At 35.2% G+C, this 12,522-nt stretch overlaps 1 protein-coding gene across 50 annotated transcripts in view; it reads right to left on the minus strand.

Moving 5' to 3' along the window:
- EPB41 (erythrocyte membrane protein band 4.1) overlaps nt 1–12,522 on the minus strand; it is a 197,562-nt gene that overhangs the window by 99,354 nt on the left and 85,686 nt on the right. For 25 of the 50 annotated variants that reach the window (XR_012000087.1, XM_026014545.2, XM_072750555.1 and 22 more), the window contains exons 2-4: nt 9,352–9,812; nt 2,980–3,192; nt 433–537 (exon numbers count right to left, since the gene is read on the minus strand). Coding sequence is in view for 49 of the 50 variants with exons in the window: in XM_026014545.2 (XP_025870330.1) it covers nt 433–537; nt 2,980–3,033 (159 nt within the window). In the remaining variant the exon portion in view is untranslated. Of the gene's footprint in view, nt 1–432; nt 538–2,979; nt 3,193–9,351; nt 9,830–12,522 lie in introns of all 50 variants that reach the window. The other 25 variants (XM_072750545.1, XM_072750550.1, XM_072750536.1 and 22 more) reach the window with 1 other exon arrangement.

Consider the following 12,522-nt stretch of genomic DNA (forward strand, 5'->3'; position numbering starts at 1 on the left):
TTTAAAAAGATAGTACAGTACATTTTTTCTCTCAATGATGAAAGAACAGAAATGGTCTTTTCTTTAAAATGTTTGCTCTAGAGGAAAATCTGAGAAACAAGAATAAGCAAGAATAACTCTTAAGTACACTGTGCCTTGGAGAGGCAGGCATAAATACACTCTTAACAACAATAAAAGAATCAAAACAAGTATTTTGTGGGGTTTTTTTTAAGATTGTATTTATTTATTCATGAGAGAGAGAGAGAGAGAGAGAGAGAGAGGGAGAGAGAGGCAGAGACACAGGCAGAGGGAGAAGCAGGCTCCATGCAGGGAGCCTGATGTGAGACTTGATCTTGGGACTCCAAGATCACACCATGGGCCAAAGGCAGGCACCAAACCGCTGAGCCACCCAGAGATCCCCAAAACAAGTATTTTGACAAGCAGTCTCCTCACCTTAGAGGCTCCATTATCCCAAATGGCTAGACCAAAGTAGTCCTCTTCCAAAAGATTGAGGTGCTCACACACTCGTTTAAGCAAATCTTGTCCCTTAGCATGTTTCTGCAAAGACATAAATATTTTGAGGTTACCTCTTATTTCTGTATTTATCACCAAATAAGATAAAACATCACTTCTCTATTTCTTCTTTTATCCTTTGTTACCACCACTTTCAGATGGTTTATATAGCATAAGTAGAACAATGTGGGTTATAAAAAAAAATCCTGTTTCTCAATTTGTCAGTTTAAATATGCAACACACTTACAGTGGTTTAGAAATAGTGCTAGAATTCAAAGCAAAATTTTACCTTCTCTTCATCAACCCTTCCCTACTTCCATCTTAAACATCATATTCTTTCTTTTTTTGTGCAGTATTTCCTGAAGTTTGCTATGGGCTGTTGTCATCATGACCACCTAAGTTCACTGAATCTAATGTCAACATTGACGGTTAATAGCAACAATGGAAGTCATTAGACTTTCTACCGTTCTTAGATCAAATGTTCCAAGAGGATGAGCAATGTCTCAACTCCCTGCTGAAAAATACACAAAGTTTAGATGCCCTACAGATGTTACCTATTGCAGTAGCTTTTTCAGTTGTGTTACAAATCATTTTCTTAAGGTTTCTTTACCTATAAAAGCAAACCACTGCCAAATTTGGGTATTAATATTCCTAGTTAGCCTAACTTAAAAGCTAAGATGTATAGTCAAAAAGTCCTGGCTCCTCTATTTACAAGCTAAACAAACTAGGTCATTTTGTTTAATAATTCTGAACATTAGCTTTCTCATATGTAAAATGGTAAGAATATTTATATCTACCCTAACTATGCACTGGAATTATTGAAAAAACTCAAACATACTAATGAGAAATATATTTTTAAATGCTTCAAAAAATTAGAAATAATTTTTTGATACACAACATGTCTTCTCAATGAGCAGTTATTTTTAATGACTGTTAGTAATTCATATAGATGTTAATTTATTTCCACACTTAACCCATCTTTAGTAATCATTTTTTTCATTTATTCTCTTTTATGTTTTGACTCCAAATAACAGAAATGATTTGAGAATTCTTCATAAAGGTCCCTACTCCCTTATTTATAATTCCAAAATCCAGAAGCTCTAAAAAGTAAAATTTTGGGCTTTTTTTCCGGGGGGGGGGGGCATTTCCAAAGTTCTTAAGTGTTATGAGGCTATATATGATCTTTATGTACCCATCTTAGAATGAATCTTGGGGGCGCCTGGGTGGCTCAGTTGGTTAAGCGTCTGCCTTGGGCTCAGTCATAATCTCAGGGTCCTAGGATCAAGCCCTGAGCAGGGCTCCTTGCTCAGCAGTCTGCTTCTCCCTCTGCCCCATTCCTATTCGTGTTCTCTCTCTCAAATAAATAAAGTCTCTAAGAAAAAAAAAATGAATCTTGGTACTGCCACATACCCCACTGGGTGTGTTATGAAATATGCAGCATAAGTACTTACTGCCTTTCTAAAATCAAAAGTATTCTGAATTCTGAAACATATCTGCCTCCAAATGTTTCAGGTACAAAGAACCCATATTTGGATCTTGGTCTGAATGGGAAGAATGTGTAGAACAGCTTTTCCCTTCTCTCAACTAGCTAGTGGTGAGAAGCAGAAAGAGTAGACCAGAAGTCTCTAGTTACCAGGTATAGTAGCTATTTTCAAAGTGCAATAGTGTATTTTTCTTGACTTCTTGTTTAAAACTTGGAGAGGGAATGTCTATTAATAGATATAGTGTGATATTTTCGGCTATTAGTGCTTTGATATATTTGCATTTGCATATAAATAATTCAATTCATAATTATATACCTAAAATACAAGTATATGTGAATTATATGTTTTACAATGAAGGCTACAATTAGTTATAATAACAATAATTGCTTTATATCAAGCATATCATAATTGATAATTACTGCTCTAGTTAAGAAAATGGTTAGTAGATTTTTAAGGATTTTAAGTTGCCTTGAAGCAGCAAAAGAATAACCAAGTAACTGACATTTTTCTTCAATCCTGACTCAGTTACTTATTTTTTCAGAAAATAATAGAGTATTTTAAGAAATGGCATTATTTGCTTTAAATTTTTTATATACTACTTCATAGGGCTAAAGAAATACATTGAACAAACCAAGGCTTACTCAGGTTTAGATCTGGGACAGCAGAAATTACCACATTTTTTGACAGATATGATTATGGGGATAGCTAGAACTAATATCAGAAATTGAGGCTGCCTGGCAGGTCACTCTATAAATAACAAACCAAGTTGTGTTTAAACAAAATTGTTTTGGATTATAAAAGTAACACATGCTCCATTCACAAGATTTGGTAGATACAGAAAAAACTGGAGAAGAAAATAGGACTCATTCATCATCCTTCCAGACCTCTGTTTCCAGAAAATCACTATTAACATTTCCACAGAAATAGTCACTGACACTACTTACTCAACCTTACATAAAGCAATTTGTAAGAGTTCTGACTACAGAAATTAAAATGCACTCACCTCCACAACACATTCATAAACTGTATCATCCAACAAAGAAACCTTGCAGTGCATGTTTCTGTGTCTTCTGATTGATTTCTGGGAAGCTTTTAATTCTCTTTCTGCTTTTGACTCAGGACTTTCTTCTTTTACTTCTATTTTAGAGCACTCTTCAAGTCCTCCTCCTTCCTTAGTTTCAAAATCTGGATCTTCTCTGTGTTCTTCCTGAGCAGGCTACATATCCATGACATCAAGTCAGGAATAAGGACATTTCACAAAATATGCTATATACATTTTTTAAAAAAGATTTATTTTTTTTTTAGATTTTATTTATTTATTCATGAGAGACACAGAGAGAGAGAGAGAGAGAGAGGCAGAGACACAGGCAGAAGGAGAAGCAGGCTCCATGCAGAGAGCCCAACGTGGGACTCGATCCCTAGACAACCTAAGCTGAAGTCAGAAGCTCAACCACTGAGCCACCCAGGTGCCCCCTGCTGTATACATTTTTAATAACCATAATAATTCTACCAATAAACACAGTGAAGAAGAAAAACTGTTAAAAACAAATTGTAAGTGAAGGGCACTTGGGTGGCTCAGTCAGTTGGTTAAGCATCTGCCTTTGGCTCAGGTCATGACCTAGCCCAGCACTGCCACTCGCCTCCCTGCTCAGCAAGGAGTTTGCTTCTCTTCTATACTCCCCTCCCCTTCCCACCAGGGCCTTGCTCATTCTCTCACTCTCTCACTCTCAAATAAATAAAATCTTTAAAAAAAAGTGATATTAAGATTAAATAAATTATTTATCTATAAAAGATATTATGATCTCCTAAAACATCTATATTCTATGCTATCCTTGAAATTTCTCAGGTAGAATCCTATCTGTCAAATCAATAAATGAAGGTTTCAGGTCAACTAGAAGACACCAATCTATTACTCTCAGCATTATATATTCTTCCTGACTATGCGATTATATATTATTATTTTTTAAAGATTTTATTTATTCCTTCATGAGATACATAGAGAGAGAGGCAGAGACACAGGCAGACGGAGGATAAGCAGGCTCCATGCAGGGAGCCCGATATAGGACTTGATCCTGAGAATCCAGGATCAGGCCCTGAGCTAAAGGCTGATGCTCAACCGCTGAGCCACCCAGGCATCCCAACGATTATATATTATTAAAGTTTATCAAAACCTTACCACCTCTGCCCCATGCTCTTCAATTTTAGCAAGGTAGCTTTATGAGTTGCAAATGAGATGTGGTTTATCACATATTCTAAATCTTGTGAATGGATAACAGGGATTCCTGGGACCAATTTAGAGCATAAAGCAACATATAAACTAGGCTAATAACTGTAACTGCCAGTTAACTCCTTTCTAACACTTATCAATCATGCTCAATGTGAAGTAGATTCAAAGAAGCAAGAGACATTGAAATCTGGGTTTCCTAGGGTTCTTATGAAGTCACCCCAAAGTTATAGAGGTAAATGAAACATTGTGGTACATACTTTCTTACTTCCAATATAATAAAACTGCTGAAAGATTCTTAACTAAACCTCACTAATTCTTTCTTTCAGAATACATGGTTGACATAAAGGAAAAAGGACTTAATTATTTTGCTCCTGCCTTAGATATTGGAGGTGGTCTAAAAGGCTCCTTCTCATCCTTCATGATCCTTTTAAATGTGACCTCTTTAGAGAAGCCTTCAATTGGTTATCCTATCTATCCTATTCTCACTCTGCTATTCATGTCAGTACCCTATTTATTGCCTTCATAACATTTATAATAAATAATTATTTTATATTTACTACTTTTCTGTCTCTTCCCTTAGACTATAAATTCATCAAGAGTAAGGTTTATGTTTCTTTTATAACAACAACAATACTGTATAACAATTAAAATGGACCAGTTATTATTCTAAAAGCATTATTTATATGAACTCACTCTATCCTCATAATAAGCCTATGGGGAGGAGACTAATATTATCCCCATTTGACAGAAAAGAAACAGAGGCCAGAGCTGTAGCAAATTTTTCTAGATATATCTTCTGAGGCAAAGGAAACAAAAGCAAAAATAACTATTGGGACTACATCAAAATAAAAACGTTCTGCACAGCCAAGGGAAAAAAAAAAATCAACAAAACTAAAACATAAACTACTGAATGGAGGAAGATTTTTGCAAATGACATATCCGATTAAAGGTTAGCATTAAAATTTTACATAACACCAAAACCCACAAATAATCCACTTTAAAAATGGTCAGAGGGCAGCCCCGGTGGCGCAGCGGTTTAGAAATGCCGCCTGCAGCCCGGGGTGTGATCCTGGAGACCCAGGATCCAGTCCAGCATCGGGCTTCCTGCATGGAGCCTGCTTCTCCCTCTGCCTGTGTCTCTGCCTCTCTCTTCGCTCTCCCTGAATGAATAAATAAATCTTTAAAAAAAAATAAAAATGGGGGATCCCTGGGTGGCGCAGCGGTTTGGCGCCTGCCTTTGGCCCAGGGCGCGATCCTGGAGACCCGGGATCGAATCCCACGTCAGGCTCCCGGTGCATGGAGCCTGCTTCTCCCTCTGCCTGTGTCTCTGTCTCTCTCTCTCTCTCTCTCTGACTATCATGAATAAATAAATAAAATCTTTAAAAAAAAATAAAAATAAAAAAATAAAAATGGTCAGAAAACATGATCAGACATTTCTCCAAAGAAGACCTCCAGATGCCCAAAAGACACATGAAAAGATGCTCAACATCACTCATCAAGGAAATGTAAATCAAAACCACAATGTGGTATCACTTCACACCTATCAGAATGGCTAAAAAAACATGGGGTACCTTGGCTGGCTCAGTTGGTGAAGCATATGACTCTTAATCTGTGGGTTGTGAGTTCAAGCTCCACATTGGGTATAGGGATTACTTAAAATTAAATCTTTAAAATAAAAAACACAAGAAACAAAAAGCATTGATGAGGATGTGGAGAAAAAGGAACCTTCATGCAGTGATGGTGGGAATGCAAACCAGTGCAGCCACTGCAGAAAACAGTATGGAGGTTTCTCAAAAAGTTAAAATTATACTATGATACAGTAATTGCACTACTGGGTATTTACCCAAACCCCTATATTTACTGTATGAACCCCTATATTTACTGTAGCATTATCTACAATAGCCAAATTATGGAAGCAGCCCAAGTGTCCATGGATAAAGAAGATGTGGTATATATCTACAATGGAATATTATTTAGTCATAAAAAAGAATGAAATGAAACCCTGGCATTTGCAACAACATGGACAGATCTAGAGAATACAGTGTTAAGTAAGTCAGAGAAAAACAAATGCCATATGATTTCACGTATATGTGGAATTTAAGAAACAAAACAAAGGGAAAAGAAAAAGAGAGACAAGCCAAAAAAATAGACTTTTATGGTCTATAGACAGATGGTTCATGGGGATGGAGAATGGGGGAAATAGAGGAAGGTGGATTAAGAGCACACTTATTTTGATGAGCACTAACATATGGAATTGCTGAATCATTATATTATATACCTCAAACTAATATAACGCTGATGTTAACTATACTGGAATTAAAATAAAATTTATAAAAAAGAAAATAAGTTTATGATATGAAAAAATAAAATTAAAAAAATAACTCAATTACCAAAAAAAAAAAAAAGTGAAGGGGATCAATAACACTTTTGATAATGAGCACTGAGTAATGTACAGAACTGTCAATTCACTATATCTGAAACTGATATAGCACTGTATTGTAACTATACTGCATTAAAGTTAGAAAAGAAAAGAAAAGAAAAGAAAAGAAACTGAAGCCCGAGAAGTTAAAGTAACTCATACAGCATCATTCAGTTAATAAGTTACATACCAGTCTGGCTCCAGAATTCATGATCTTAAACCTCTCTGTCATACTGTACTTTTTATTTACTAATGATATCCAGCTTGGGGCCTGGCATACACAGTAGGTTTTCAGGAAGTATTTGTTGAATGAATAAATAACATTAAAAACAGATACATGGCTTCCAAAAAATCCAAGGTACCCTACATGAAGACTGGTACAGTCCTATAATGCAAACTTACTTTTAAAAAATCTGGATGGAAAAGGACCACTCAAGTGAAACTCTACCACACAAACAGAAATATGGTTAAACAAATAAACGTTTACCTACAAGGTTCTGATCCACGAGGTTTTGATTATAAATACTAGCATCTAAAAAGCCCAAAAGAGTTTTCTCCTTTAAGCAATATCTCCTTGAAATTTATTATTACTAACTTTCTTTTTCTTTATATATAAACACTTGCATATAGTTTATCATTATTCTGATTTAATAAAGTTTCAATGAATGAGACTTTAGTTAAATCTAAAATTAACTTTGTCCGTCATCTGTTTTAACTTCAGTACAAATGCTATGATTTTTAGATAAAATAGACCAGCCCTGATTCAAATGCTAACTAAAACAAAATATAAATTTTTCCCTACATAAAGCAGAGGAGAAAAATGGCAGTTAAAAACCTCCTCAAAGTACAAGGTTTCCTGAAAGATAATGTAAATTTAACTCTTGGTATTTCTAAAATAAAATTAAATTCATGATATTAAAATACATAGGGTTTCTTTGCCTTTACTGTTCATGTTGATGAACTGAGTAATAATAACTAACATTTAATGAGTGGCAAGCAATATCTTAAGAGCATTCCATGTTTATCTTGTTTAATCCTCATAATAGCCAAAGGAGGTGAATTTTATCTTTATTGCACAGAGGAGGAAACTAATAAAGCAAAAGTGTCACTCAGCTATGATTTTCTAGACTGATTTCATAGCCTGCATTTTTAACAACTATACTACATAGTAAATCTTCTTTTCAACATTTCACAAATAGCAAGTATGTAAAATTACAACTTTAACCTAAATTTTACTACCTGCACTTTTTATATACAAGTAATATTTCTAGAAATACATGTAATATTTTTAGAAAACTCTAATAAAACAATGTAACCCATATATATATATTTTTTAATACTTTATTTATTTATTCATAGAGACAGAGAGAGAGAGAGAGAGAGAGGCAGAGACACAGGCAGAGAGAGAAGCAGGCTCCATGCAGGGAGCCCAAGGTGGGACTCAATCCTGGGTCTCCAGGATCACACCCTGGGCTGCAGGCGGCACTAAACCGCTGCGCCACGGGGGCTGCCCTAGGATTTATATTTTTAACAATGCAAATAATGCTCACATGCTTCAGAAATAAAAACACCTTTAAAAAATAAATAAATAAAAAATAAATAAATAAATAAATAAAATAAAAACACCTTTAAAATAGTTTTTAATTTATAGATAGTAAGGCTAGAAGCAAATGGGATTCCTAGAAAATAGTCGGAGTTTTAGTACTAATACTTTCGATGTTTTTTTGACAGATAAATAAATTCACAACTCATGTTTAGTACATGCTATATACGTACTTGTTAAATTTTAATGTGCATCAAATTACCCAGCAATCTTGGTTAAAGCAGATTCTGATTTACCAAGTTTGCAGTGGAGCCTGACACTCTGCATTTCCAACAAGCTCCCAGAGGTTGCCAATGCAGCTGACCGTAGGACCACTCTTTGAGTAGCAAGGCATAACTGTGACACAGTTAAGGCCCCAAACTATTGTTTATTACAAAGGTGATATAAAGAACTAGACTTCCTTATCCATAACTTACACTCTATTATATCATCTAGTTGGAGAAAACAATAAAGATAAGGCAGGCATGGCTCTAACCTAGCACATTATTCTTTCTGGATGGCTTTAATCTATTACATGGCTTCTATGAGGATTTTCATAAAAAGGGCCATGTTTGCAGATAAACTGTCCCATGCCTAATAATTCCAACAAAATGAACTTTTTTTTTTTTTTTTATGATAGTCACACAGAGAGAGAGAGAGGGGCAGAGGGAGAAGCAGGCTCCACGACCGGGAGCCGGACGTGGGATTCGATCCCGGGTCTCCAGGATCGCACCCTGGGCCAAAGGCAGGCACTAAACCGCTGCGCCACCCAGGGATCCCCAAAATGAACTTTAAACCACCTCACTTTTTCCCCTCTCTCATTAAAAATCTTGGACTTGTTCTATCATCACAGCTGATATATAGGCTAAATAAACTCATTTGATAAATACTTTTCTTTCATTTTGTTTTATTTGATTTATAAAATGTAAATATAAAAGTACAGAGAATATCTTTTAAAAAGTCAAGTTTCCATTGACTACATCAATTTCTTTACAACAGAAATTCCAAAGCTTAATGTTACTTATTCCTATCAATCAATGCCTAAATTAACTGGTTAGTAAGAAATAACACCAAAGGTTATTAACTGAAAAATAAGGTGTATAACTTGTCTTTATTACACATGTCTCACACATTCGCACATCCTTACCTGAGTTTCTGCACTGCTTAATGAATGAAGATCCAAGGATGGGTCTGTTTTGAGTTCAGGTTCAGGAGCTGCAATTGGGGCTTTTAAAATGATCTCTTCATCAAGACTGGTTCCAAATTCTATCTCTTTCTGACCTCCCTCACATTTCTCTTTAGCTGACTCTACGTCCTTGCCTTCTTCCTCAGAAACCTGAGACTTTGGTCTTTTGAGAAATGATGAGAACAGCCGTGACAGGCCCCTGTTTTCTGATGTCCGCTCCTTGTTCTTGGTTAAGTCTTCATGTGTAGGGGTATCTCCATTAGATGTTTTCAGCTTCTGCTCACAATGATTATCTCCCTCAGCTGCCTCTTGAGAAAGCTCTTCCAGCTGAGTTTCTTGTTGGCCTGAATTTGTGACTCCCTCACCTTCTTCCTTCTGTTGTTGGTGCTGTGAATTTTCAGCCTCAGCCACTAAACTCTTCTCTGTTGTCATGATGTTGCTATTAAAAAGACAGAAAAGGGGTGCTCTTATAATCAAAACCGATTTCTGTGGACAAAACCCTAAATTATGTCAAGTGTGCCAAAATTAATATATTTAGGTATTTAATCACCAACAGACAGTACCCCAGTCCATTAAGCATGAGACTTTCCATTAAAGTACAAAAATATCTTACCTATATACATCCTGAATAAATTCTTAATGCTTTGACTTGCCAAATATATGCACATGGAGAAATTACCTTACCCCTGAGGCCAACTTAGAGAAATGCATATTTTAAATTCGATGCTCTGAACTGTATATAGCAAATACCATTTTATCCTTCCTAAAAAAGATCTTATTTGTGTACCATGCTTTGAGGGTATCAATCTAATAAAAGTGTAAAGTTTGCAAAGATTATGCTTTGCAAACTTCTCTACACCCCAAGAAATGATGAGATTCAAAGATCCGCAACTCTTTATTGTTCTTTTTCCTTATATGTCTTAGAATGCATAGACTTCTCTATTAAGAACAGCAAATACAAAATTGTGACCATTCATCAGACACCAATAAGAAATATATGATTAAAATAATCACTAAAAAATCCTTAAATTTTCATGTTATAATACTAAATATAATCTCATAATACCCTGCTTTACCCTGCTTGCCTTTAAAGCAGGTACCCTGCTCTAAATTCAAGACCTTTTTTCCTTCTAAAAAATATGATTTTGAATGCGCAGCATTTTTAGGAGTAGACAGCAAAGCTATTACAATAGAGAAAAAAATTGAAAAATAACAAAAAAATTAAGGAACAAAATATAGAAGGCAGATTCATAAAGCAAATGCTGAGAGCAAAAACAAAGAAGGTAGGCTGTAGATCTCACATACTTCACACTTGTCAGTTTCTAGCCTCTTGATCACAAAATCCCAGTATTATCAATCAGTTCTCACATTAGCCAAAGAACATTGCCACATCTAGTTTACTAAAGAATAACCAGGGATATCTAGATGGCTCAGTTGGTTAAGTGTCTGACTTCAGCTCAGGTCATGATAGTCTTGGGATCAAGCCTCAAGTTGGGCTCTATGCTCAGCATAGAGTCTGCTTGTCCCTCTCCCTCTGCTCCTTCCCCTGTTTATGCTCTTTCTCTCTCTAAAATAGATAAATAAAATCTTAAAAAAAAAAAAAAAAAAACACACACACACAAAGGAACTTTTGTGACACCAGGAAATAAAGTTGACTATGGATGATCTCACACTTTCACTGCTATACGTAAAAGCCCTCCACTCAAAAAGCAGCATTTACATTGTGTTCAACATCTGCTTCACACTGTTTAGATGAAGTAATTTTTTTGAATGTTCACAATCCAAATTAATGAAGTATATATTTAGCTCATTCCCTTCTCAGGCCCTTCACACTTGCTGTTCTACCTATGATGTATTTCTCTGGCAATTTTTTTTAAGCAATAAAAATATTAAAATATTTTAAGCAATAAAAAATTTACTGAAGCACATTTTCTATTCTCATTTACTACATCATAAAAATTACTCTGTGCTAATAAAATATACAATTCAGTCTTTATAAATACTACTTAAAACATTTACTGATCAATCTACATTCTTAATTTGTTACCCTTGAGTGAGGTACACTTGTACTTAAATAAAACAAATAAAATTGTCTTCCGTTCCTTGTCATATTAGGAGTAGACAATTGATTTTCCAAAAATTCTTTTTCTTTAGTCTCTAAGTAATCAAACAACCAGAAAGAAAACCTGGATATCAAACTCCTACTTTTTCTAGAAGAGTAATGATTTGAGAACATTAGTTTACTTCATATTCCTCTGTAAAAATAAAGGACAGGATGAGAACTTAGCATTATTTTCCATGGGTTTCAGATATCCCTTTATTATTCACCCTATGGAAAAGGTACTGAAAGGACCTCTGTGTTAAAACCTTCCCGGGACACCTGGATGACTCAGCGGTTTAGCGCCTGCCTTTGGCCCATGATCCTGGAGACCCCGCATGGAGTCCCATGTCAGGCTCCCTGCATGGAGCCTGCTTCTCCCTCTGCCTATGTCTCTGCCTCTCTCTCTCTCTGCCTCTCTCTTTCTGTGTCTCTCATGAATAAGTAAAATCTTTAAATAAATATTTTTTTAAAAAAATAAAAAATAAAACCTTTCCACTCAACAAATTTTGCAGCAAGGTCTCTCGTAATCTATGTTTTTTTTAATTACAATTTTTGTGAAAGTTTTAGCAGATACGAAAACCACTTAAGCTCCACTTCTAACAGTCTTTTACTTGTATCTTTCTGTAAATAAAAGAGTATTTACTTACTCCTGTGTTTTATAATTTTTTTCATATAGTTTTAAAAATAGAAAAGATTGTCTAAGGATATTCCTATAATTGCTTTCACATGAAAGGGAATCTCAAAGTAGCTGAATGAGTAAAAGTACTCAATTGTTTAAAAACACACACAGATGGTAACAATCCATATGCTATATATGTACTTGTTAAATTTTAATGTGCATTGAATCACCTAGCGATCTTTTTAAAATACGGATTCTGATTCAGCAAGTCTGGAGGGTAGCCTGAGATTCTGCATTTCTTACAAGCTCCCAGAGGTTGCCAATGCTGCTGGCCCAATGACCACTCTTTGAGTAGCAAGACATAAAAAAACACTATTACTTTTGGAACATACTCAAAATGCCTGATATAAAG

The sequence above is a fragment of the Vulpes vulpes genome, chromosome 2, assembly GCF_048418805.1.
Source record: "Vulpes vulpes isolate BD-2025 chromosome 2, VulVul3, whole genome shotgun sequence".
NCBI classification, from domain to species: Eukaryota; Metazoa; Chordata; class Mammalia; order Carnivora; family Canidae; genus Vulpes; species Vulpes vulpes.